The following is a 23,260-nucleotide window of genomic DNA, read 5'->3' as shown; positions in this document are numbered from 1 at the left end:
GGGCCTGGGTTCAATCCCTGGTCAGAGAACTAAGAACAAGCTGCACAGCCAAAAAAAACTTTCTTGTTTTCAAGTGAATTTATTTAAAATATTCATTGAGTATTTATTATGTTATGTCAGAGACGTAAACTCATTCTTTTTTTTATTTTATTTTTTTTCTGTACGCGGGCCTCTCACTGTCGTGGTCTCTCCTGTTGCGGAGAGGAGGGGTGGGATTGGATGATATTTGTAAGAAAACAGAAGTCAACAAAGATTTAAATTTTATGTATCCTGGTACAGTGTCAGGATTAGATAAAATAGTGACCAAATGTATTTCCCTAAAAATAGGGTACAAAGTTTCTATTTCTTCTCCTCTTCAACTCATTGCTGCTATAGCAGAGTACAATTACAGCTGCTACTACTGTCTGAAGTCTAAACACTCACACTCAGTGGTTTAGTGTTTGCCGAATAAGCAGTTAAATACATTTTCCTATGCTCATTTATCCGTGCCTGGCATGTGTAAGTGCTCTGTGTCAGCTGCATCACATCATCCTCACTACCATCATTAAGCAATTTTGTGTTTACTGCTGCCCATAACCCATCTCCATTGTGGGCAGCAGTAAACACACTACACCCGACTGTTCATGACAGCCACTTAAATCAAGTAAGACATATTTTAGGTTGAGAGTCATAAGTTGTGAAGAGAAAAAAAACCCCAATAATATAGGTAGTGTAGGTAGTATCTGTAAATGAATTTTTTCAATATATTTTATTTATTTTTTAAAATTTATTTATTTTGGGCTGCATTGGGTCTTCGTTGCTGCACGTGGGCTTTCTCTAGTTGCGGCGAGCGGGAGCTACTCTTCGTGACGGTGCACGGGCTTCTCATTGCGGTGGCTTCTCTTGTTGCAGAGCACGGGCTCTAGGCGCGTGGGCTTCAGTAGTTATGGCTCGCGGGCTCTAGAGTGCAGGCTTAGTAGTTGTGGCTCCCGGGCTCTAGAGTGCAGGCTCAGTAGTTGTGGTGCACGGGCTTAGTTGCCCCGCAGCATGTGGGATCTTCCCGGACCAGGGCTGGAACCCGTGTCCCCTGCATTGGCAGGCGGATTCCTAACCACTGTACCACCAGGGAAGCCCCTGTAAATGAAATTTTAGAAACAATGGCTAAGAAAAGCCTCTTTGAGAAGGTGACATTTAGGAAAAGACCTGCAGTGAAGGACTAAGACATAATTCAAGGAGAGCACTGTAGGCAAAGGAAATTGTACATGTAAAGGCCCTCGGTTGAGTCTGTCCAGCCTGTTGAGGCGCAGTGTGGAGGCCAGCAGGGCTGCAGAGGGGTGTGAGTGGAGGAGCCACAGACAAGGCCAGATCATGGTGGGCTTATCAGGTGACAAGACTTTTAGCTTGTACTGAGTGACCTGGGAAGATCCTGGAGGGTTCTAAGAAGAATGACATGACCTTATAGAGGTTTTAAGAAAATCATTGTGGCTGCTGTGTTGAGAATATTCTGAAGGGGGTAAGGAAAAAATAGTTACTACACCTAGCCAACATACTGCTATCCTATCAATTACAATCACCTGAGATAAAAAATAAATAAATAGAAATTAAAATCATCATTAGTGACTGTCTGCCCATTCTGGTCACTATGGTTGTATACAGAGACCTCTCAAATAAATGTCAGGGTTGGTAACAAACAGCAGTATGTACAGGTAAAACAGGTAAAAAAATTTATTTACTGATTTAAATTCTCCTAAAATATAAAAAACAGAACGGTTTCCTGAATTACAGCTTTTGGCAGTAAGTAAAGGTCAACGCAAAGAACAATAAGCCTCAACTTCCTGTAGCAGCTTTTATTTTGCCCTAAAAAGAGAGTCCATTTTCCTACAAAGACAGTCATTTAGATGAGACACACATCAAGTTTTTTTCTAAAGTGCCAAAACTCATGTAATTCCTGTAACTGCAGATGAGAATTATAACTTAAATACTCCAGGTGATCGCAAATCCTGAAGAGTTCCTGGTTTCTGTGATGGGGAAGAATTTGACTAGTACATAGTTGAACTAAAATCCAGGCAAAAATGCTCTACAACTTCATCTACTGGTTTGTAATTCATTAATATATTGTAAGACTGTTATTCAAATCTAGTTATGTGGTAATAAGACCTGAGAGTATTTTGTAAAAGTTTGTTTTAAAAATCCCCAGATAAACTTAATTTGCTAATTTTCTACTCTATTATCTATATTTTTCTTTGTTTTATCTGTCTCCTTTTCTTTCCACAAATTCCCAAGGACAATTCCTAAAAAAATTATTAGTCCTATTGTTCGGTTGGAGGTGAATTTATCCCAACAATCCTCAGGTCTGTGGATGTCCAGAGTGTAAATCTATAAGAAAAGAATACATGCCATGTTAGAACTCAGTATGGACTTCTAGGCATCACAAATAAACACATCAATATGAAGAAGATAACAGCACTTTGTTATAGAATTTTAAGCAATGGGAAGCCTTTAATGTACCCCAGATTGTTTTCCAACGCAGAAAAAATCTACCATATCTCTCAATGGATATCATCTAAGCTAAAAACTTGCACTTGACGGGTGCACGAACACTCTGAGAGGCAACGCATGCTATTGTTAATTCTATTTTGAAAATTCTTCCTTAAACTGATTGATCTAAAATCTGCTCTCTATAACTCCTACCCTCCAGTTTAGCTCTATTCTTCAGAGCAATGTTTCTCAACAGAGGAACAAGTTACATTTGGGCAGGACAACTCTCTACCGTGCAGGGCTGTCTACTGCATCAAGAGATATTTAATGTACCTGGCCCTCGCTCACTAAATGCCTGTAGTGGTCCCTCCCCAGTCTATTTATGATACCCCAAAATACCCCCATACATGTTAAAATCTCCCTCCCATCCCCACATAGAGAAGGGCACCTAAAATCCTAGATCTGCAGGTAGTGACCAAACATACTCTCTTTTCTCCACAGTTGTCCTGCAAATATATTGAGAAAGTCTCATGTCCCTATTTTACGCTTCCCTGGACTTAAGCATCGGAAGCCCTCAACTATTCTTTATTATGTGACCTGCAGGCTTAAAATTATCATGATTTCCTTTCTCCAAATACTAGAAGACTATGTCCATGTTAAAGTACTGTGTCAAGGACTAGGCAGAGGACCACAAAGGCAATTCAGAATATAAAGTGGGTTCCAAATATTTCCTATATTTGTGATTATCCCCATAATTTTTGCCTTCCTCTGCTAATATCCAGGCGCTTAAATATTGCTAACCATCCATTATCCTAACCAGACAATCAACTGATGATAACAACTCCCGTGGAGCTGAGTAATGACCAAAAGGAGATGCTGAGAAATTCTGAAGAGGAAAATGGTGAAATGTGGAGAATCACTAATTCAAACCTTTTAGCTTTCCTGGTGAGGAAAACAATGAAGGTGATATAGTATGTGGTTTACTTTATGGACATCTGATTTTAGTTTCCTTCATACCATGTTATGCAAGTCCTGCTTACACATGCACCGATCTGTATAAAATAGATCATCTAAATACAGGCTTACTAGCATCTTCTCGATTTTGTCCAAAGAAAATAACAGTAATACTGATGCAAAAATACAGTCCATTTACAAGCAACCTATTTAATTAAATTCTACTTAGTTCATTCATTTTACAGAAGTCAGTGATGTAGACCTGCCATATAAACAAGTGGGGCTGAGGTGCTGGGTGAACATCCTGGCAGTTTCCTACTGTGTAGGCAGAACTCTGACATCTTCCCATTTTGTGTCTTATCTTGCCTTGGTCCCTGTGCCAGTGTGACTCAAACATATGAATGATTAGTTTGCTAACCATCAATAGATGCCCACATTTAAACAATACATTTGTGTTGACCAGTTTGCTTTCAGAGTAATTCAACTCAACCCACAACCTTAAGACATTGCTCAAATTTCTCTAGACACACATCAGAAATAATTCTAGGAAAATTAGAAGGAAAAAAATATCTAGGTTTAGGTTTACATTATTTCTCTAAAATAATACAGCTAGCTTTCTTATATGACATATTGGGGCAGGGAAAGGGCAGTTCAAGGCAGTACAAGCCAAGTAGTTGTTTAAGGAATTAACTTGCTTGGTAAACACAAAGGGCATTTTGTTTAAATAGTTTTCTTTTTGCGGGGGGAGTGGTTTTTTTTTTTTTTTTTTTTTTTTGCGGTATGCGGGCCTCTCCCGTTGCGGAGCACAGGCTCCGGACGCGCAGGCTCAGCGGCCATGGCTCACAGGCCCAGCTGCTCCGCGGCATGTGGGATCTTCCTGGACCGGGGCACGAACCCGTGTCCCCTGCCTCGGCAGGCAGACTCTCAACCACTGCGCCACCAGGGAAGCCCTGTTTAAATAATTTCTATAATTTACACCAAAGAAAAAAGAGGGAAAGATATGGAAAAGATCAAACCTGGTGAGCCAGATGGGCCCCTACAGCAGCCAGAGCAGTGTAGTAGGGCACAGTTTGACCAATGTTCACTCCCACCAGGCTCAGTGCCCCCAGCATCGCCACAGTGAAGCCACTGAGCCACTGCTTGGTATCTTCACGGAACAGCAGTGCCGTGGACTTAAGCCCGATCAGAGCATCATCTCTCTTGTCCTAACATGAGAAAGCAGTAAGAAATTGCCTGGATTTTACTGAGATTTAATTCACATATAAAGTTTACCATTTTGAAGTATGTAATTCAGTGGTTTTAGTATATTCACAAGGTTGTGCAACCATCACTACCATCTAATTCCAGGAGAAACTGTCTTTTAAAGAACATGACAGTAACTCAGAAACAGTTGATCAAAAATGAATGTGCAGGCCAAATCAAAGTTAAATGTTACTGCTAAAATTATCTTCCAGACCTATTTCTACATATCGTCGTACTTTTACGACCCTATACTGACTTTCAACTATACTTTTACTAATAAATTAGAAGTCAGACTCTAATTCTTCACATAGCTCTTCTTTACTTGAGTTTTCAAATCTCAATAATTTCCTATACATTTTAGTTTCAATCTTGCTAAAATCACACATGTGGAAAAATGCTCACTTGCCACCTAACCACATCCATTCAGATTTCACTTCTGGCTCAGTTTATTCCTTGCCTCTCCCATCAAATCCTTCCTGTTTAAGTAGAGCTAGGTCCTGATGATACACTCACATCTGGCTGACTGGTCTCCTCCAGCAACTTTATTTGTAAGCATTTCCATATAATGTTGTAATCACAGTCATGTGACATCTGAGGCTGCATGCAAAGTGGGTACAGAGGGAATGTACCTCAACATAATAAAGGCCATATATGACAAACCCAAAGCAAACATACTCAATGGTGAAAAACTGAAAGCTGTCCTTCTAAGATCAGAAACAAGATGAGGATGCCCACTCTTGCCACTTTCATTCAACATAGTATTGGAATTCTCAGCTAGAGCAATTAGGCAAGAAAAAGAAATAAAAGACACCCAAATTGTAAAGGAAGAAGAAAAACAATCACTATTTGCAGGTGACATGGTTTTATATACAGAAAACCCTAAAGTGGCCACCAAAAACCTATTAGAAATTATAAACACATAAAGTAAAGCTGTAGGGTACAAGATCAATATACAAAAATCTGTTGTGTTTCTATATACTAATAGTGAGCTCAAAGAGAGAGAAATTAAGAAAATAATCTCATTTACAATCACAACAACAACAGCAAAATACCTAGGAATAAATTTAACCATGGAGGTGAAAGACCTGTACTCTGAAAACTATGAGACATTGTTAAAAGAAATGAAGAAGACACACAGAAATGGAAAGATATTCCGTGCTCATGGACTTGAAGAATTAAAATTATTAAAATATCCATACTGCCTAAAGCAATCTACAGATTCAATACAATCCCTATCAAAATACCAACAACATTTTTCACAGGAATAGAACAAAAAAATCCTAAAATTTGTATGGAACCACAAAAGACCCTGAAAAGCCAAAGCAATCTTGAGAAAAAACAACAAAGCTGGAGGTATCATACTTCCTGATTTCAAATTATACTACAAAGCTATCGTTATCAAAACAGCATGGTATTGGCAGAAAAACAGACACACACAGATCATTGGAAACAGAAATGAGAGCCCAGAAATAAGCCCACCCATATATGAACAATTAATTTACAACAAAGGAGCAAAGAACATACAATGGAAAAAGGACAGTCTCTTCAACAAACAGTGCTGGGAAAACTGGACAGCCACATGCAAAAAATGAAACTAGACCACTATCTTATACCATACATAAAAATTAACTCAAAATGGATTAAAGGGGCTTCCCTGGTGGCGCAGTGGTTGGGAGTCCGCCTACCGATGCAGGGGACGCGGGTTCGTGCCCTGGTCCGGGAGGATCCCACATGCCGTGGAGTGGCTGGGCCCATGGGCCATGGCCGCTGGGCCTGTGCATCCGGAGCCTGTGCTCCGCAACAGGAGAGGCCACAGCAGTGAGAAGCCCGTGTACCACAAAAAAAAAAAAAAAGGATTAAAGACTTGAATGTAAGACTTGAAACCACAAAATTCCCAGAAGAAAACATAGGCAGTACACTCCCTGACATCAGTCTTAGCAATATCTTTCTGGATATGTCTCCGCAGGTAAGGGAAACAAAAGCAGAAATAAATAAATGAGCCTACAACAAACTAAAAAGCTTCTGCACAGCAAAGGAAACCATCAATAAAATGAAAAGACAATCTACCACATGGGAGAAGATACTGGCAAATCATATATCCGGTAAGGTGTTAATATCCAGAATATATAAAGAACTCATCAACCAAAAAAACAAATAACCCAATTAAAAAATGGGCAGAGGATATGAATAGAATGCCCTGAAGAAATTTTCTAAGGAAGACATACAGATGGCCAATAGGCACGTGAAAAGATGTTCAACATCACTAATTAATAGGGAAATGCGAACCAAAACCACGATGAGATATCATCTCATGCTTGTTAGAATGGCTATCTAAAAGACAGGAATATAACTAGTGTTGACAAGGATGTGGAGAAAGAGGAGCCCTTGTGCACTGTTGGTGGGAATATAAATACGGAAAAACAGTAAGGAGATTCCTCAAAAAGTTAAGAATAGAACTACCATATGGTTCAGCTATTCCACTTCTGGATATTTACCTGAAGAAAAAGACACTAATTCAAAAAGATATATATGTACCCCAATGTTCACTGCAGTGTTATTTACAAGCCAAGATATGGAAACAATGTGAGTGCCCATCAACAGATGGATGGATAAACATGTGGTATATACATACAGTGGAATACTACTCAGCCATAAGAAGATAAAATCTTGCCAACTGCAACAACATAGATGGATCTTGAGGGTATTATGCTAAGTAAAGTAAGTCAGACAGAAAAAGACAAATACCACTATGATTTCACTTATGTGTGGAATATTAAAAGAAAGAGAGAAATAAACGAACAAACAAAATAAAACTAACACATAGATACACAGAATAGATTAGTGGTAACCAGAGGGGAAAGGGGAAGGGGGAGGGCAAAATGGGTAAAGGGGGTCAATGGTATGGTGATGGATGGAAACTAAACTTTTGATGCTGAGTATGCTGTAGTGTATACAGAAGTCGAAATATAATGTTGTACACATGACACATATAATGTTACTTCAATTTTTTTTAAAAGCCTAAAGAAAAAAAACTTTCCCTTTAATTTAGTACTTATTTTTAAAGTTCTTAAAAAATGATAACAGTTAAGCCAAAGTTATGAAAAAGAATATTTCTTTACCTGATGAGCATAGATAGTATCGTATATTAGAGTCCACATAATTCCAGAAAAATAAAGAGGAAGGCAAACAGATGGATCACAGGAGCCCTTGACAGCAGACCATCCAAGTAATGCTCCCCAATTAAGAGTCAACCCTATAATTAGTGAAACAGAAAGAGGAGAAAAGTCTAAATGTACTTTAGAATTCCAAAGGGAAGGAGAGAGGCATCAGCATGTATTAAATGCTTCTATGTATTAGGCTCTGTGTATGCTGTTTTCTCCCTTAAATTTTCTCAAGTCTCTCATGTGGTAGTTATTAGCTACATTTTACAAAAAAGGAAAACAGAACCAGAAAGGTTAAATAACAATTAAAATAACAGAGCTAACAGAAAGAATAATATCTCCCTGATAAATAGGAGGTTTCATGAGAACAACATTTATCCTACCTAGTATGACGACTGGCACCAATGATAAATAGTATTAGATGCTAGAGTTTGAACTTAGACCTATCTGAGTCAAACTCCTGTGTTTTTTCCATTATTGCTCTATTTCCCCTTTAAGTTACAGAAACAACAGTTAGACAGGAACACTTGTTCTTCAAGTCCACCCTCTCTGAGGACTGTAAACAAACTCCACATGGTGACAACTCCTAAATATCTATGTGTAAGCCTAATCACTTTCCTCAGCTTCAGACTAGAAACTGAATTGCCTGCTAGACATCTCCACCTGCAAGTCCCTCAGGTACATTGACATGCATGCTCTGTGGGGCCACAGAGGAGAGGTACTTCATCAACTGAGGAGGAGGGATTCTAAGTGGAAACAGGCAATGAGGAGGAGAAAAAGGGTTTCTGAGGTGTTTGGGACCCACTGACTTTGAGGTATCTGAGGGACTTGCTCCTTCAAGATGATGAATGTGTTTCAGTCATGTTTATTTTCCTAGTACCTGGTGTGATTCCTGGCACAAAGTAAAAGTCAGGGTTTCAATAAATATTTAAAGTAAAAATACTAGTTTTCTTAATACTCTATTCTAGGAATAGAACAGAAAAGTCTAGGAGTAGATATTTTTGCAATAGGTTTCGACTTACCTACCTATCTTCCTCTATCTGCCAACAAATATTTATTGAATACCTGTGATGTGCCAAGCACCATGTTAGATGCTGCACCATCCATATATAAAGAATGCTTTATCTTCTACGTGTTTACAATTTATTAATGGGAAGAGAGGGTAGGCTCTCAATATCTTCCTGTTGAATTACTGCTGTTGAAACGAGTAAGTGTCACATTAGAGTGCTATGGGAGCCCAGGAGGGACTGGCTAACTTTCTTCTGGTAAGTTTAAGAAAGGCTTCCCAGAAAGGGAGCTAAGCTATCACACACTTCAACTCTTGTTCTCCTGCCTCAGAGTGCTTTCTATTCCAATCCCCCAAATCTTCAGGGCATCTAGATCAACTACCTAAAGACAGCGGTGAAGTCAAGGGGCTAATTTTCTTTCTTCATGACATACCTAGATTTTTAAGAGCATTTCAGAAAATAATAATGATGATAATCTTAGCAGATGTCCAAGATTTTTTAGCCAATAAAAATAGCTAATTGCCCTCCATTAAAACATGAAAATCTATTCCTGGTTTGGAAAATTTCATGACTGACTTAACATTTTATCTCTGCCACATCACACACACACACACACACACACACCCACACACACACCCACACACACCCACACACACATGCATTGATTGATATTATATATAAAAGTATAGCTTGAGGGTATCGAAGGAAACACTTATAGTTATTTCAAGCTCACCCAAGGCTAATTGAGGCCAGTATGTAATTCTCTTCATTAGCGGGTAGGTGATGACAAGAAGTAGGGATGCTGCTCCAAGAGCTATACTGAAATCAAGAAAAAACATGAAAAAGATTAATATCACCATCTCTTAAAAATCGGTAAATAAGGGGCTTCCCTGGTGGTGCAGTGGTTGAGAGTCCGCCTGCCGATGCAGGGGACATGGGTTCGTGCCCTGGTCCGGGAGGATCCCACATGCCGCGGCGTGGCTGGGCCCGTGAGCCATGGCCACTGAGCCTGCGCATCCGGAGCCCATGCTCTGCAACAGGAGAGGCCACAACAGTGAGAGGCCCTCGTATCACCAAAAAAAAAAAAAAAAAAAAAACGGTAAATAAGACAACAATAGCAACACTAATGAGGAAATGATTTATCTAAATTGTATTTTTTGTAAAATTCTCTTCCTAGACGTTTATTCCTGGACTTTAATTAACATAAAGGGTGATTAGAAAATATCTTAAGTGTTACAAACAATGAAACAAAATAAGAATAGCTAACACATATATTGCTTTCATGTATTAGGACTGTTTTAACTGCTCTACATATGTTAACTCATTATAACCTTCACCACAACCTTACGAGGCAGGTAGTTTTATTCTACTTGGTTTTTTGCAGATGAAAAAACTAAAGTCAAAGAGAGAAAGTAATTTGCCAATTGTTATACAGCTAGTCAGTAGCAGGGCCAGGAAGCAAACCTAAGGCATCTGGCCCCAGTATCCAACATAATACTCCCCATGTGCTGCTGCCTAAATTTTGCTTTCAAACATTAAGATAGCTAGTAAACTGAGATGTCCTAACAGAGAATTAGAGTCAAGATATCCCTCCCTATATGCACAAGGGGTTACTTCTCTAGAAGAGGATAAGGTCACAAAGTACCTATGAAAGGACGACAGTCAGATAAGATGTTTTTAGGAAGTTCACAGCTCACTTAACACTACCCCTCCAGGAATAACCTTTCAAAGTGTTTTCACTTGACTGAAGCTATCAGAACAAGATATACAATTAAGCCTAGTCTCTATAAAATATGCTTATTTGCTGAACTCCTCTTTTTGTCTTATTGAAGCACTATGTAAGCAGCCATCTGGTACACAAATGTCTAATTTTGTCTCTGTTTGAGAAGTATAAGAATGAGTTCTTTTTTCTTCTGTCATTGATTAGGAATATGACTCTGGGAAAGACCCAGTTCCTCTTTTTGCAAAGTAAGCATAATCACTTCTGCCTCTAACGCTTCAGAGATACTACCAGGATAAATAAAATTATACGTATGGGTATATACACACACTCCCACGCATGCACCTAGAAAACCTAGGAAAAGTGTCTTGAGTCCTTTAGGGAACACATAGTGCAAGTACTGGAGGTGGTGCAGAATAAACGAAACACTGATCTCTTCATTCCTTTGGCTGAAAGCATTCTTGACTTTACATTGTGTGGTGACTTACTTACATTGCTAACTTTACAGATGCTTGATTAGGTAATAAACAACTTTGTAATACAGATATTTCTATTTTATTTTATATGTACTTCTATGTCAAAGGAAAGACTTTTTACATGATTATGAAAAACACATATACTGTACCTGTAGTAATTCAGACACAGAAGAACACCCAGTGCCAAGGTCAGCTGTCCCCCAAGAAAAACAAAGGATTGAAAAGTTGAAATGTCTCCAGCAGCTATTGGGCGACTTGCTGTTCTTGTAACCTTAACAACATAAAAACAGATACCTTAGCATTGGGGAATAGCTCAATCATTTACTTAAACATTTACTCAAGAGACTGGCCCATGGTAAGTACTAAGGCAGAAATATGAATAAAAGGTGAACATTGGAAGTACTACCATGAATCAAAACTTCTACTTAAAATAGCATTGAAAAGAACTAAAAATTCCCAACATTCATTCCTCTTTCTTTCCATCTCCTATCCCCTCTCCAAACAAACAAAACAAAGCAATTTCGTAATCTAACTATTACCTATCCAGCTTAGCAAGTATATGTTCAATTTCCATGGAGCAAAGAGGGACAAAAATAATAAGAATTCTCAGGAAAGAAGAAAGTGCAGAGCATGTTAGATAAGGCTGATATCATGTAAATGCTTTGAGTATGGGAAGCACTGCAATCAGATATCAGACATGAAGAAAGAAGACACATTATCTGAGTTTGAAAGTGGGAGTGCTTTTGCCAGTCTATGTAGGAATGGGGCTGTAATCTTATATTAACTACACCCATATATAAAGGGCAAACTCACTGTAAGAATATAGGTAGAGCAATTATGTGAACAAATAATATATATTGTTCTTTTCCTTCCAAGAGATCATGAAATGTGATTATTCTAAATTCAACCACAAATAAAGAGCATAACAAAAATTTTCAGCATTGCTGGAAGTTAAGAACTCAGGATCTGGGATTAGAGAGCCTAGCATTTGAATTCAATTCCATCACTTATTGGCTGTGTGAATTCTGGCAAGTTACTTGACCTCCCTCAGGCTTAGGTTATTTACCTATTTAAGGAAAAACAGAAAGAGAGGGAGACGTAATAATAGCACGTACCTTACAGAGTGAATGCAATGCCTGATGCAATAAATGTTAACTATAATTAATATAACATATTTTTGTATGATTTATAGCAAGGGTTTAGCAAACTATGGCCTGTGAGCCAAATCCAGCTTTCTGTCTGTTTTTGGTTGGAACCATGAGCTAACAATGGTTTTTACTTTTTTTGGTGGTTGAAAATAAACAAAGAAATAGTAATGTATTGTGCCACATGAAAATAAGAAATTCAAATTTCAGTGTCCACAAATAAAATTTTATTGAAAGAGACACACCCATTTTTTTACATATTGTATGTGGCTGCTTTCACACTGTAACAGAGTGCAGTAGTTGCAACAAAGACTGCGTGGCCCACAAAGCCTAAAATATTTACTATCTGGTCCTTTACAGAAGAAATTTGCTGACCCAATTTATAGCATGCTTCACTGTGCAATAAAACAGTTTGTCAAAAACTGTAATGACTCATCTTGCTTAGTGCCAGAACTGGATATCTCATCCTTGATTTGGTCCCTGTAGCTTCAAGTGGGAATAATATTTATGTTCTTGTATTTGATTTAGGATATTATGATTATTCCTGCCAGTATTTGAATGCTAATAATCTAAGAGCTATATATGCATCACATCATTGAATCCTTGTAACAACTCTCTTTTAGCCACTCACAAGTTCTTGCCATTTCTAAGTTTTAGGAAACTGAGGCAGAGTGGCTCAGTAACTTTCCAAGGTCACAGATACTAAGGTAGCACAGTCAGTCCAGTCCCACCAACCACAGTACTAACCACAAAATTACACTGCCCCTCCAGTACAATGGTAATTGCCTGCCTAAACTCAAGAGGTGAAAAACAAGCACTCCATCAAAAGAATAAAAACGATGCAATATGATGATCAAAAAACATATTCTGTGTGGCTTTTATGAAACTAGAATGCTCACAGCTTACAAAACCAAATCATTAATACCTGTGCAGTGATATTATTTCAATGTTTATTGGACCTAATGTTTATCGCATGACTAGCAGATTACATACATCATCAACAAAACACAGTTAACCCAAATAACCTAATAGCAATTCACTTACCACTTAATGTATTAGCAATTTACTTAGTCATCTAACATATTAAGCAAAACCCTCAGCCATAAACATACTGTCTTTAAGAAAATGTAAGGTAAGCATTACAATTTGACCAAGGTTTTTAACCCATTCTGTAAAAGAGATGCTCATAACATTTTAAAATTCATGTTAGCAAAACCATAGCTATACAATACTCATTTAAGTGCTTTGTTGTATGTCACCACAGACTGTAGATTCCTCTAATCAGAGAAAAATGGCACAGGGGAGATCTAAGATATCTAATCAGTTCCCTTTTATCTAGTGAGTATAAAAATCACTTAAGACAGGGCTTCCCTGGTGGCACAGTGGTTGAGAGTCCGTCTGCCGATGCAGTGGACATGGGTTCGTGCCCGGGTCCGGGGGGATCCCACTTGCCGCGGAGCGGCTGGGCCCGTGAGCCATGGCCGCTGAGTCTGCGCGTCCGGAGCCTGTGCTCCACAACGGGAGAGGCCACAACAGTGAGAGAGGCCCATGTACTGCAAAAAAAAAAAAAAAAAAAAAAAAAAAAAAAAAATCACTTAAGACAAAACTAAAATGGCTCTATTTCGTTAATTAAAGAAGTAGAAAATGTTGGTTGGTTTGATTATGTTATTTTTTTTTATTATTTTTTTGTTTTTGCGGTACGTGGGCCTCTCACCGCTGTGGCCTCTCCCGTTGCGGAGCACGGGCTCCGGACGCGCAGGCTCAGTGGCCATGGCCCACGCGCCCAGCCGCTCCGCGGCATGCGGGATCCTCCCAGACCGGGGCACGAACCCGCGTCCCCTGCATCGGCAGGCGGACTCTCAACCAGTGCGCCACCAGGGAAGCCCTATGTTATTTTTTAATTAAACTTCTTTTGAGATAATTGTAGATTCACATGCAATTTTTTTAAAAAAAATCTCTGTATTATAAGAAATATAGAGATCCTATGTATCCTTTATTTAGTTTTCCCCAAGGGTAACATCTTGCAAAACTTTACAGTACAATATCACAACCAGGATTTTGACATTAGGCTGCTCTAAATGTGTTCAATAGTTATTTTGAAGTGATACTGGCCAGAAGCCTCATTAATATGGTTATGCAGATGAAAAACTGACCAGGATGTGCAAACCCCCAAAACAAGAAAGTACGCATCTCCTGGCATAGATCAAAGCATCCCAATGGTCAGCGAGACATAGAGATGCCTTAACATGCATCACCTGCCACTCTGCCACTATCCTACCCTCCAGCCACACACAAACCACATAGTTGCAGTTGTCAAGCATAATATATTTTATCTCACAGCCATGCCTCTGTGTCCGCTGTTTCCTCTGCCTAGAGTGACCTTCACCCTCCTGTCCAGGCTTTTTTTGCCATCTTAGTCTGTCATAGTTCCAAAGTCACCTTACCCCACCTCACCCCATCAAAACTTCTCTCTAACCCTCTGCATTATGCTAAGGTAAGGTAGGTGGTCTGCAGTAAGTGCCCTGTGGACACCATCTCTTGATAGCTACTAAACTGAAGTCAGCAATGTTGTCTTTCATCCACACAATCCTAGAACCTGTCACTGTGTCTCATAGATAGTAGGTATTCAATAAATGTTTTTGAATTTAAAAATTATTAATGTGACACTGTTCTATAAGCTAAAAATCATTATGGGTGTGCTTTGCTTAAGGAAAACTAAGACTTATATGAAAGGCAAACCAGGGAAGATTATTCACTTTATGTGAGTGTCACATGATTATTTACTTCACATAATTCACCCTGGATTTCTTATAAATTGAACGTTTACTTGATTATTTACTCAAGCATTTAATGATTTTATACTTGTTATAGTATGGCTGCTGGAATAAAAGGCAAACAAGACAGACCATTCCCTTGAGAAAATAATGGTCTATTGAAGAACAAAGAAATAATTACACACATGCATTACAACATGAATAGAAAATAATCTAGAGATATATGATATATCAAACTTTAAATGAAGTTTTTTTCTGGGGGCTTGGGGGAGGTGATAAGGAAGACTTACATTTTCTATCCTTTCTATTTTTGTACTGTCTGAATTTTTCAGAATAAACATGTATTATTTTTCTAAGGAGAAAAAAATAAAATTATGTTTTTAAAAGAAATAATTATAGCAAATGCTGATAGGGCTGCCTTGATTCATTTAAATTAAGATCTGATTTACATACGAATAGTTATGGCTCCAACATATATCTCAAAGGAAGGGATGACAGTTCTTTTAGACACCCAAAGGTTCAGAATGGAATTTTCACCTTCACTCCCAACATCCTTTCTCTGGCCTTCCAAATTCTAATTCGTTTTGTAAAAATGATGTACACACCTTGCCCCCATGGCCGCTCCTCTGTTGAGAAAGGAAGCACACCGCACTTTGCAACACCAGCTATTCAACTGATACTGGCACTTCTTACGCTGGATTTCAGTGAGGACGCTAAATGATCCTGTTGCTTTATGTGGCATTCAAAAGTGATGCCACCATCTTACTCTGCAGAATTGAGAGGAGCCTCTCTGTTCCCTTCTGGGACGAATCTACCTTTTTATCGTAGTCCTGGTCCCACATGTCATTAATAGTACAGCCTGCTCCACGCATCAGAACAGCTCCAGTGCCAAAGAGGGATAACATGTACCAATCTGGAAAACAACCTGGTTCAGCTGCCAGACCAATGCTCCAAGTACATGGCAGGTACAGTAGCCAGGTTCCTAAGCAAAATAAAAAGACAAAAAAAGTACAAATTAAGTTAGCTGTTTTCATTTGTTTGAAATGCTGTATCCAAAAGAAGTAAGGAACACAAAGTCAAAAACACATGACAAAACTGGGAAAATAAGCTTGCAACTCATATAACAGAGGACTATTCTCCCTAATATATAGGGTTCCCAGAAACTGAAGACAGATCAAAAGCCTGATCGAAAAATGGACAAAAAACATAATAGAAAATACAAATGGCTCTTATACCAATGAAAAGATACTCAACTTTGATAAATACACATGAAAATTACATTGAGATAACATTTTCCACCTAGCAGACTGGCACAACCCAAAGGCTGACAACATACTCTGGGGAGCTGGATAGTCATATATGTCTGATGAGGTTGCAAATGTTCCAGTTCCTATGGAGGGTAAGCTGAAGAGTTTTCCTATACGTGTGTGTGTGTGTGTGTGTGTGTGTATACGCACATGCATACACATATAAAACAAATACATACATTTGAATGTATGTTCATAAACTATGTCAGGAAGGAAACATTAGAAACTGATACTGAGAGTTGCCTTTGGGGAAGAAAACTGGTTGGTTGGGAAAAAGGGGTGGAAGACTTAGTTTTCACTCTATACCCTTATACCTTTTTAAATTTTGTATCATCTGCATGTATTACCTCCTCAAAAAACTTTAATAAAACTTTCTTTATTGTTAATATAATATAATAAAATGGTTTGGGGGGGAAAGAAGGATTAACCTACTGTTTTTTTTTTTAAATATTTTGCTACTACATGCACAAATGGGATTAGTTCTTGGTACTCAGCCCATAAACTAGATGAAATTAAGCTAAAACCAAATAAATTGTAGGGATAGGAGCCTTCACACATGACCTGTAGTAGATATCCTATTTTCAAAAGAAAATCTTTCAACAAATGTTTGGATATTGTACCTATTAGATAAATTCTGAGCTTTTCTTTCCTATTCGTAATATAAGAGTGTATATTAGCAATATAAGAGTGCCACCCCACAAATGTGTCCCTTTGGCATGAGGATTAATTTAGGCCAATTATTTTTAAGAAACAGAAGATTCAAGAACATTTTCAAGAATGTTACCAGAGTAGACCTATCATCAGATATCTGCCAAAAATATGGGCTAGGTGTGGTGGGGAAACTTGATAGGGCCTAGAGACCAGAGACGACCGTTTACCAAACATTTACTTTTCTATCTCCAGTGAATTACCTTCCTCCCCTTTTAATTCCCAAACCACTACCCCCAATATCCTGCTGTGTCTTTAGCTGAAGATATTTAAGGTGAGGGTATTTTGGCCATTTTGGTGAGTTACTCAGTCTTCCTGGGTCTCTCTCACCCACACATGCTATTAAATTTTTGTTTGATTTTTTCCTATTAATCTGTCTCATGTCAACTTAATTCTTAGACTTAACTTAGAAGGGTAGAGGATAATTTCTTCCTCCTCAAAAAGTGGAATAAATAGGACATGTGGCTAAAGAAAAATCAGATCCTGTACAAAAATGGTCAAATGATAAAGTCATTATGATTATGTTTAAGCTTCATTAAATTTAAGCTTTATTCATTTGCAAATATTTATAAAGCACATATTTCGTACCAGAGTTGTTCCAGGAACTGGGAATACAATGGTGACTAAGTGAGGGCTGATTTCTGCCTTCACACAGCTTATAAAGCAAAAGGAAGAAACACGGTTAAATAAATAACACTGAAATAGATCAATTCAACAACAGGGAAAGTACACGATGCTATAAAGGCATAAAACAATGCCACCCAAGTTAACGGGGGATGGAGTAGGAAAAACTCAGGAAGTCTTTTCCAAAAGGGGCTTAAACACACAGAAAAGGCAAGACAAGGAGAGGCTAAAAATCAGAAATGACCAGTCTAGACCTGAATTCAGGTTGTCCTGGGCAGACTCATATTCAGTGTGTCCCATCTAAAACAATAACAACAATGCCATTTTCTAAATGTTTGTGAAATGTCAAGCAGTGTTCTAAATGCTTTATATATACAAACTCATTTAATCCTCAAAGACACCCTTATAAAGTAGGCACTATTATTATTCCTATTTTACAGATGAGGAAACAGATGCACGAAGAGGTTAAAACACAATGGGTTTAACCACTTCCTTTTCCCTGGACCTATCAGTATAGCTCAGAGGGACAGAGGAGTAGCTAGCTGATCCTGCCCTGACAGAAAAAAAAGATCACTACTTCACAGGCATTTTCCTGGTACAAGTAGAAATGAAGGCTCCATTTAAAAAAGAATTCTAAAGAGAAAGATGTGTAACCACCTATAGCATTTTGTGTCAGTGTCAAAATTTCCTTGGCTGTAAGTCTGCATTTTAGGTACCGTATTCACTGATAGGAATCTGCAGGGCACCCCTATAGATGAGGAGGGTTCCTGCAGTGAAGGTTCAATGGCTGCTCCTAGTAAGTGACACTAGACACTAAAGTATATTAAACTTGAAGCCTCAGCGCTCCTCATCTACAAAAGAGGGGAAAGAACATCATCTACCTCTTAGAGTTGTTATAAGACAATATTAATAATGGTGATAATGAAAACAATAACAAATTCATAGTGCTTACTCTGTGCCAGGTGCTGTCCTACAATAGTTTTGATTCTCACAACAAACCTATGAGATAGGCACAACTTCTATTATACCCATTTAACAAACACAGAAACTGAAGCATAGAGACAGTAATTTGCCCAGGGCCACACAGGCAAAAACATGGCAGAGCTGGATTCAAACCCAAGCAGTCTGGCTCCAGGCTATCACTCTGGATACCTAAAGCTCTAAACACCCATGAGTTCTTATTGTTCTTTTGCCCTCCTGATTCTCACCAACATTTTCTGGTCTCCCCTATGACACTTTCATTCTGTTCTCTCCCATGAAGAAAGATGCAGAGGTGGGAGGATACAATAGGTTTCAGAAAGATATACTTATTATAGAAAAAGTAAAAACTCTCTGGGAGATTATAAAGTGAGTAAGCATTCTGAGAGGTGATGGGCAGACCAAAGAGCTTGTGTAAACTGAGTCTAAGATTCATTCACTAATTACACATTGTCTTCAAGAAAACATAAATGCAGTTTCAGCCATAAACGTGGTAAAACCAGTTATACCACCAATTTAGTGGAAAGAGTGCTACCTGCTGAAACCTCCTGAAATAATGTAGTTTGTGACATGGTTGTAGGAAGTTGTAATCCTTTCTGAAAAACAACGAAACCCACTTTTTAACAAGATCAAAATTCAACAAAATAAAACAATAAACATAAAATTACCCCACAAAAGAAGAATTTAAGTAAAGAAGTATTGAACCTGGAATTCTACTACTGTCAATTTATTGTTCCTGGCATACAGTAAGGGCTCAAAAAATGTCTGCTGAATGAATTCTGATAGTACTATTCATAAGTTGTCTGAAAAATCCTGCAGTCACCTTATTTAGAACCAAAGCAAGCAGGCTTGTATCTTCTTAACATACATAATACTATTAACCGAATCTTCTCCAACTCACACAATACTCTGTCTTTTTAAACTAGACTGGGAGTTCTTTGAAAGTACAAAGTTTCCATAGCTCTTTCTAGCCCTAAGGCTACGCAATGCTGTAGGACTTAATTCATTCAATACTACCGCTAGGCTGTTCTAGACACTAGATATAAAAGTCCCATATAAGTGGAGCTTATACTGTACTGGAGAAGTGTATCAACCAATAAATGCATACGGCTAGTGGCGAATGCTATGAAGAAAAATGGGGGGTAAAGAGAGACTGAGGAGAAAGGTGAATTTAAATAGGAAGTTCAGCAAAATCCTCCCTTAGGAGGCGACTGTGAGCTGATAAGTAGTCCATAAATGCTGTACCCGCAGCATCCAAATGAATTAAATCTTTGTGTGACGGATGGTGCAGGGCAAAGAGCAAAAAAAACTCAGCATCATCTGGTCTGGCTCTGCCAAAGAGCCTTAATTTCCTCAGCGTCTTTATCGTCTCAATTACTTGCTCTGGGATTATGGGAAGGATGAAACATAATGAACGTAGAAGTGTTTCCACACTGTAAATCTGCGCAAATGCAGAGATACGGGTACGGAATTTCTGCTCGATTCACTACTTAAACACGGACTGTGGAATGAGCGAATTTTTTGCCCAGCTCACGTGCTCAGGATTCAGAGAGGCTTGACAGCCGGCCGGTTACCTCGGAGATAGCCCTGTTCGGGTGTCTTGACGGTATTCGGCACCTGGCGGCCAAGCCCCGGCTTTCGGACTTCACTTCCACTGCGCCCGCAGCCCCCGGACCGCCACATCCGTCCACACTCACCTATGGGCTTGTCCAACCTCATGAGGCGCAGGTAGGGCTGCAGAGGGCGGGGCGCCGAGTTCACGATCGCCGCCGCAGGCAGGCTCGGCCGCCGCTCGAACGGTCCCCGCCCGGCTGAGGGCCGCCAGTCTCCCGCGTGTAGCCCACGGGCCGCGTGCGGCAAGGTGAGGGAGCGGCCGCGCGAGCCCCACAGCCACACCTGCGTCCCTGCCCGCAGGGCCCGCACGAGCCCCGTGCCTGACGCGCCCAGCATGGCGCTCCGGAGAGCGCGGACCCGCGGGGGCCTGACGTCATTCCCGAGCGTCCTGTCACAGGCAGGCATGCGCAGTGACATCAGCAGGATGACCGGTTGGTCGGAGCTTTTCGAGTAACGTGAAACGAGAAGGAATGTGGTCACCTTGACCTGTAAGGGAGTTCTTCAGGTAAAGGAGTTCCTATTATCAAAATACGTAGCAGTTGTAACAGGAAAAAAAAAACAAAAACACCGAGAAAAACTTACTGAACCCAAAATACTGATTTGCGGTGTTTCCTTTTTAAAGCTAAAAGGGCACCAAGCGGCCAAATCCGAGAATGTACATTAAAATCGTACTCAGAGTTAACAGACATGCATTACACAAGTGAAAACCTTAAACTTGATTATCAATTCAAAGCAGTTCGTATAATCCAGAGGCAGCGAGTGTGTGGGATGCTATGAGCCTGCAGCTAGAATATCTGATCGAAGGGGTTAATCATAGCCAACTAATGGATAGCGCTCTGTGCCAGACACGGTTACAGGCACTTTACATGTATTATCCCATTTAATCACTTACTGACTGACTATGGGCAAGTCTGTCATTTGAATTTTAGTATTCTAGGGAATTGGGTTAGTCTTTCAGCACCTTTCTTTAAAACCTCAACAGTGATTCTGTGATATCTTGTCTCCCGTGGTGGTGGCAACGGGGTGGTCCTTAATAAATTTACAAAAGTAGCTCACAGCCTGTTCAGTTGTAGACAGAGGGATCAAGGCCCTGGGAAATTTCGTTTTATATTTGTAAAGGAAAACACACACTTCCTCCTGTTTGCGTTTGCTCTCAGTATTCTACTACAACACTACTTGGCTTGTGACACCAGACGTGTGGATTTTCCACACATCAAGAAACTCTGCGACCCCTGAGTGTCCTATAACTTTACTCAGTTCTGTCACTATCTATCTGGAGTTTGCATCAGAGCCCAGAGGTTGCAGGCTCAGTTCTGTAAGCTCGCTGACCCCCACTTCAGAAGCCCATCACAGGTCCAGCTTATTGGGACTTCCTTGGTGGCGCAGTCGTTAGGAATCTGCCTGCCAATGCAGGGGACACAGGTTTGAGCTGTGGTCCGGGAAGATCCCCCGTGCTGTGGAGCAACTAAGCCCGTGTGCCACAACTACTGAGCCTGTGCTCTAGAACCCGTGAGCCACAACTACTGAGCCTGTGTGCTGCAACTACTGAAGCCTACGTGCCTAGAGTCTGTGCTCCGCAACAAGAGAAGCCACCATGATGAGAAGCCCGCGTACCGCAAAAAAAAAAAAAAAAAAGATCTCCATGTCAAAGAGACACATTTTGGGGTGGCAAATTTTTGCTTCCCTACACTGGCTATAGATCAGAGGTTCCCAAGACCTTCCTTGGGTTTGATTAATTTGCCAGTGTGACTCACAGAACTTAGGAAAACATTTCACGTACCTAATTATCAGTTTTTTATAAAAGGACATAACTCAGGAACAGCCAGATTGAGCAGATAAATAGGGCAAGGTATGTGGGAAAGAACACAGAGCTTCCATGCCTTTTCTATACGTGCACCACTCTCCCCTCACCTCCACTTATTTCCCAACCCTGAAGCTCTCTGAACCCTGTCCTTTTGGGGTTTTATGGAGGTCTTATTACATAGGCATGGTGTATGAAATCATTGGCCATTGGTGACTGAACTCAATCTCTAGTCCTTCTCCCCTCCCTGGAGATCTGAGTGGGGCTAAAAGTTCCAACCCACTAATCAGGTGGTTGGTTCCTCTGGCAACCAGCCCCCATTCTTTGGGACTTTACAAAAGTCCCCTCATTAGTATAAACTCTGGTGCGTTCAAAGGGGGCTCCTTATGAATGAGAAAAGACACCACTCAGGAAATTCCAAGGGTTTTAGGAACTTTGTGCCAGGAACTAGAGACAAAAAGTAAATATTTTTCTTATATGGCAATATTATATAAATATACAAATATTCATAAATATATATTCCATATATAAATGTTATATATACATACATATGTATATGTATATAGGAGTCAGAAGGGGACTTAAAGGTATAGCAGTTCTAGTCCTAATAGAAACTTTACCTGCATAAACTTCTTCCTTTCTTAAAGTAACAGACAGACTAACAGGCAGATGTTTTCAGTCAGGTCCCTAGACTCAGCTTAGGATATTTTATGTGAAAATAAAAAACATGCTCCAAGGACGAGACAGAGCAGTAGCATCCTGAAGCTTACTTGTTCCAGCTGACTTTGCGACTTACTCTTTCAGAAGTTGGAAACAGATGAGCTCACTTTTAAGGACACAGAACTGGAGGGCAGTGATAAACAGTAACCCAGAGACACCACTCTTCTGCAGCCCAAACAAATAGACTCACATCAGATAAGCACTTCAGTTAAAGATTTGTATGCCTGCCTCTGGGGATGAGGAAAGTTCTAAAGTGGCAGCCCTTGCTGATCCAGCCTTCTGGCATGGACTTTTCCTACCTATCCTCCCCCAGTTATAAACATTACAGTATTTCTCTGGTTGGGATCTGCTACAGAGAGGCAGGAGTTCTTGCAACCCTGATTCAAGGGAGGACTATAAAGAGCTCCTGAGGCTGCACTGGCCCTAGGATAAGAGTACTCTTTGGGGATATGGGTCTTCATAGGGTGTCTTGTGTGGCTGGGAGACAGGTAAGAGGTTTAGGCCAAGGGTCAGCATTGTTGGAGGGGGCCTCCTGATCACACAGCCATCTTCCTCCATATGTTTGTTAAATT

The 23,260-nt window shown here is 39.8% G+C and overlaps 1 protein-coding gene across 2 annotated transcripts; it reads right to left on the bottom strand.

Moving 5' to 3' along the window:
* Positions 1 to 783: 783 nt before the first annotated feature.
* Positions 784 to 20,584, bottom strand: COQ2 (coenzyme Q2, polyprenyltransferase). 2 transcript variants are annotated; one of them, XM_060011666.1, is made up of 7 exons: positions 20,251 to 20,584; positions 15,752 to 15,918; positions 11,167 to 11,288; positions 9,555 to 9,640; positions 7,773 to 7,906; positions 4,428 to 4,616; positions 784 to 2,355 (listed from the first exon to the last, which is right to left on the bottom strand). In XM_060011666.1, exons 1-7 carry the CDS (start codon positions 20,582 to 20,584, stop codon positions 2,191 to 2,193), a joined length of 1,197 nt encoding a protein of 398 aa, XP_059867649.1. In that variant the 3' UTR covers positions 784 to 2,190. The 2 variants fall into 2 exon arrangements, with proteins under 2 accessions (XP_059867649.1, XP_059867650.1); XM_060011667.1 differs by lacking the exon at positions 4,428 to 4,616.
* Positions 20,585 to 23,260: the final 2,676 nt, after the last annotated feature.

The sequence above is a fragment of the Delphinus delphis genome, chromosome 5 (genome assembly GCF_949987515.2).
Source record: "Delphinus delphis chromosome 5, mDelDel1.2, whole genome shotgun sequence".
Taxonomy (NCBI): Eukaryota; Metazoa; Chordata; class Mammalia; order Artiodactyla; family Delphinidae; genus Delphinus; species Delphinus delphis.
Note: the sequence above shows the minus strand (reverse complement) of the source record. Positions and strands in the feature narration are given on the sequence as shown.

Coding starts and splice junctions, on each gene's coding strand:
- COQ2 (XM_060011666.1), bottom strand. CDS start 20,584: ATGTCACTGCGCATGCCTGCCTGTGACAGGACGCTCGGGAATGACGTC. Junction 15,919..20,250: donor GAGGTTGGACAAGCCCATAG/GTGAGTGTGGAC, acceptor TATTTTGCTTAG/GAACCTGGCTACTGTACCTG. Junction 11,289..15,751: donor ACCAGGACTACGATAAAAAG/GTAGATTCGTCC, acceptor TATGTTGTTAAG/GTTACAAGAACAGCAAGTCG.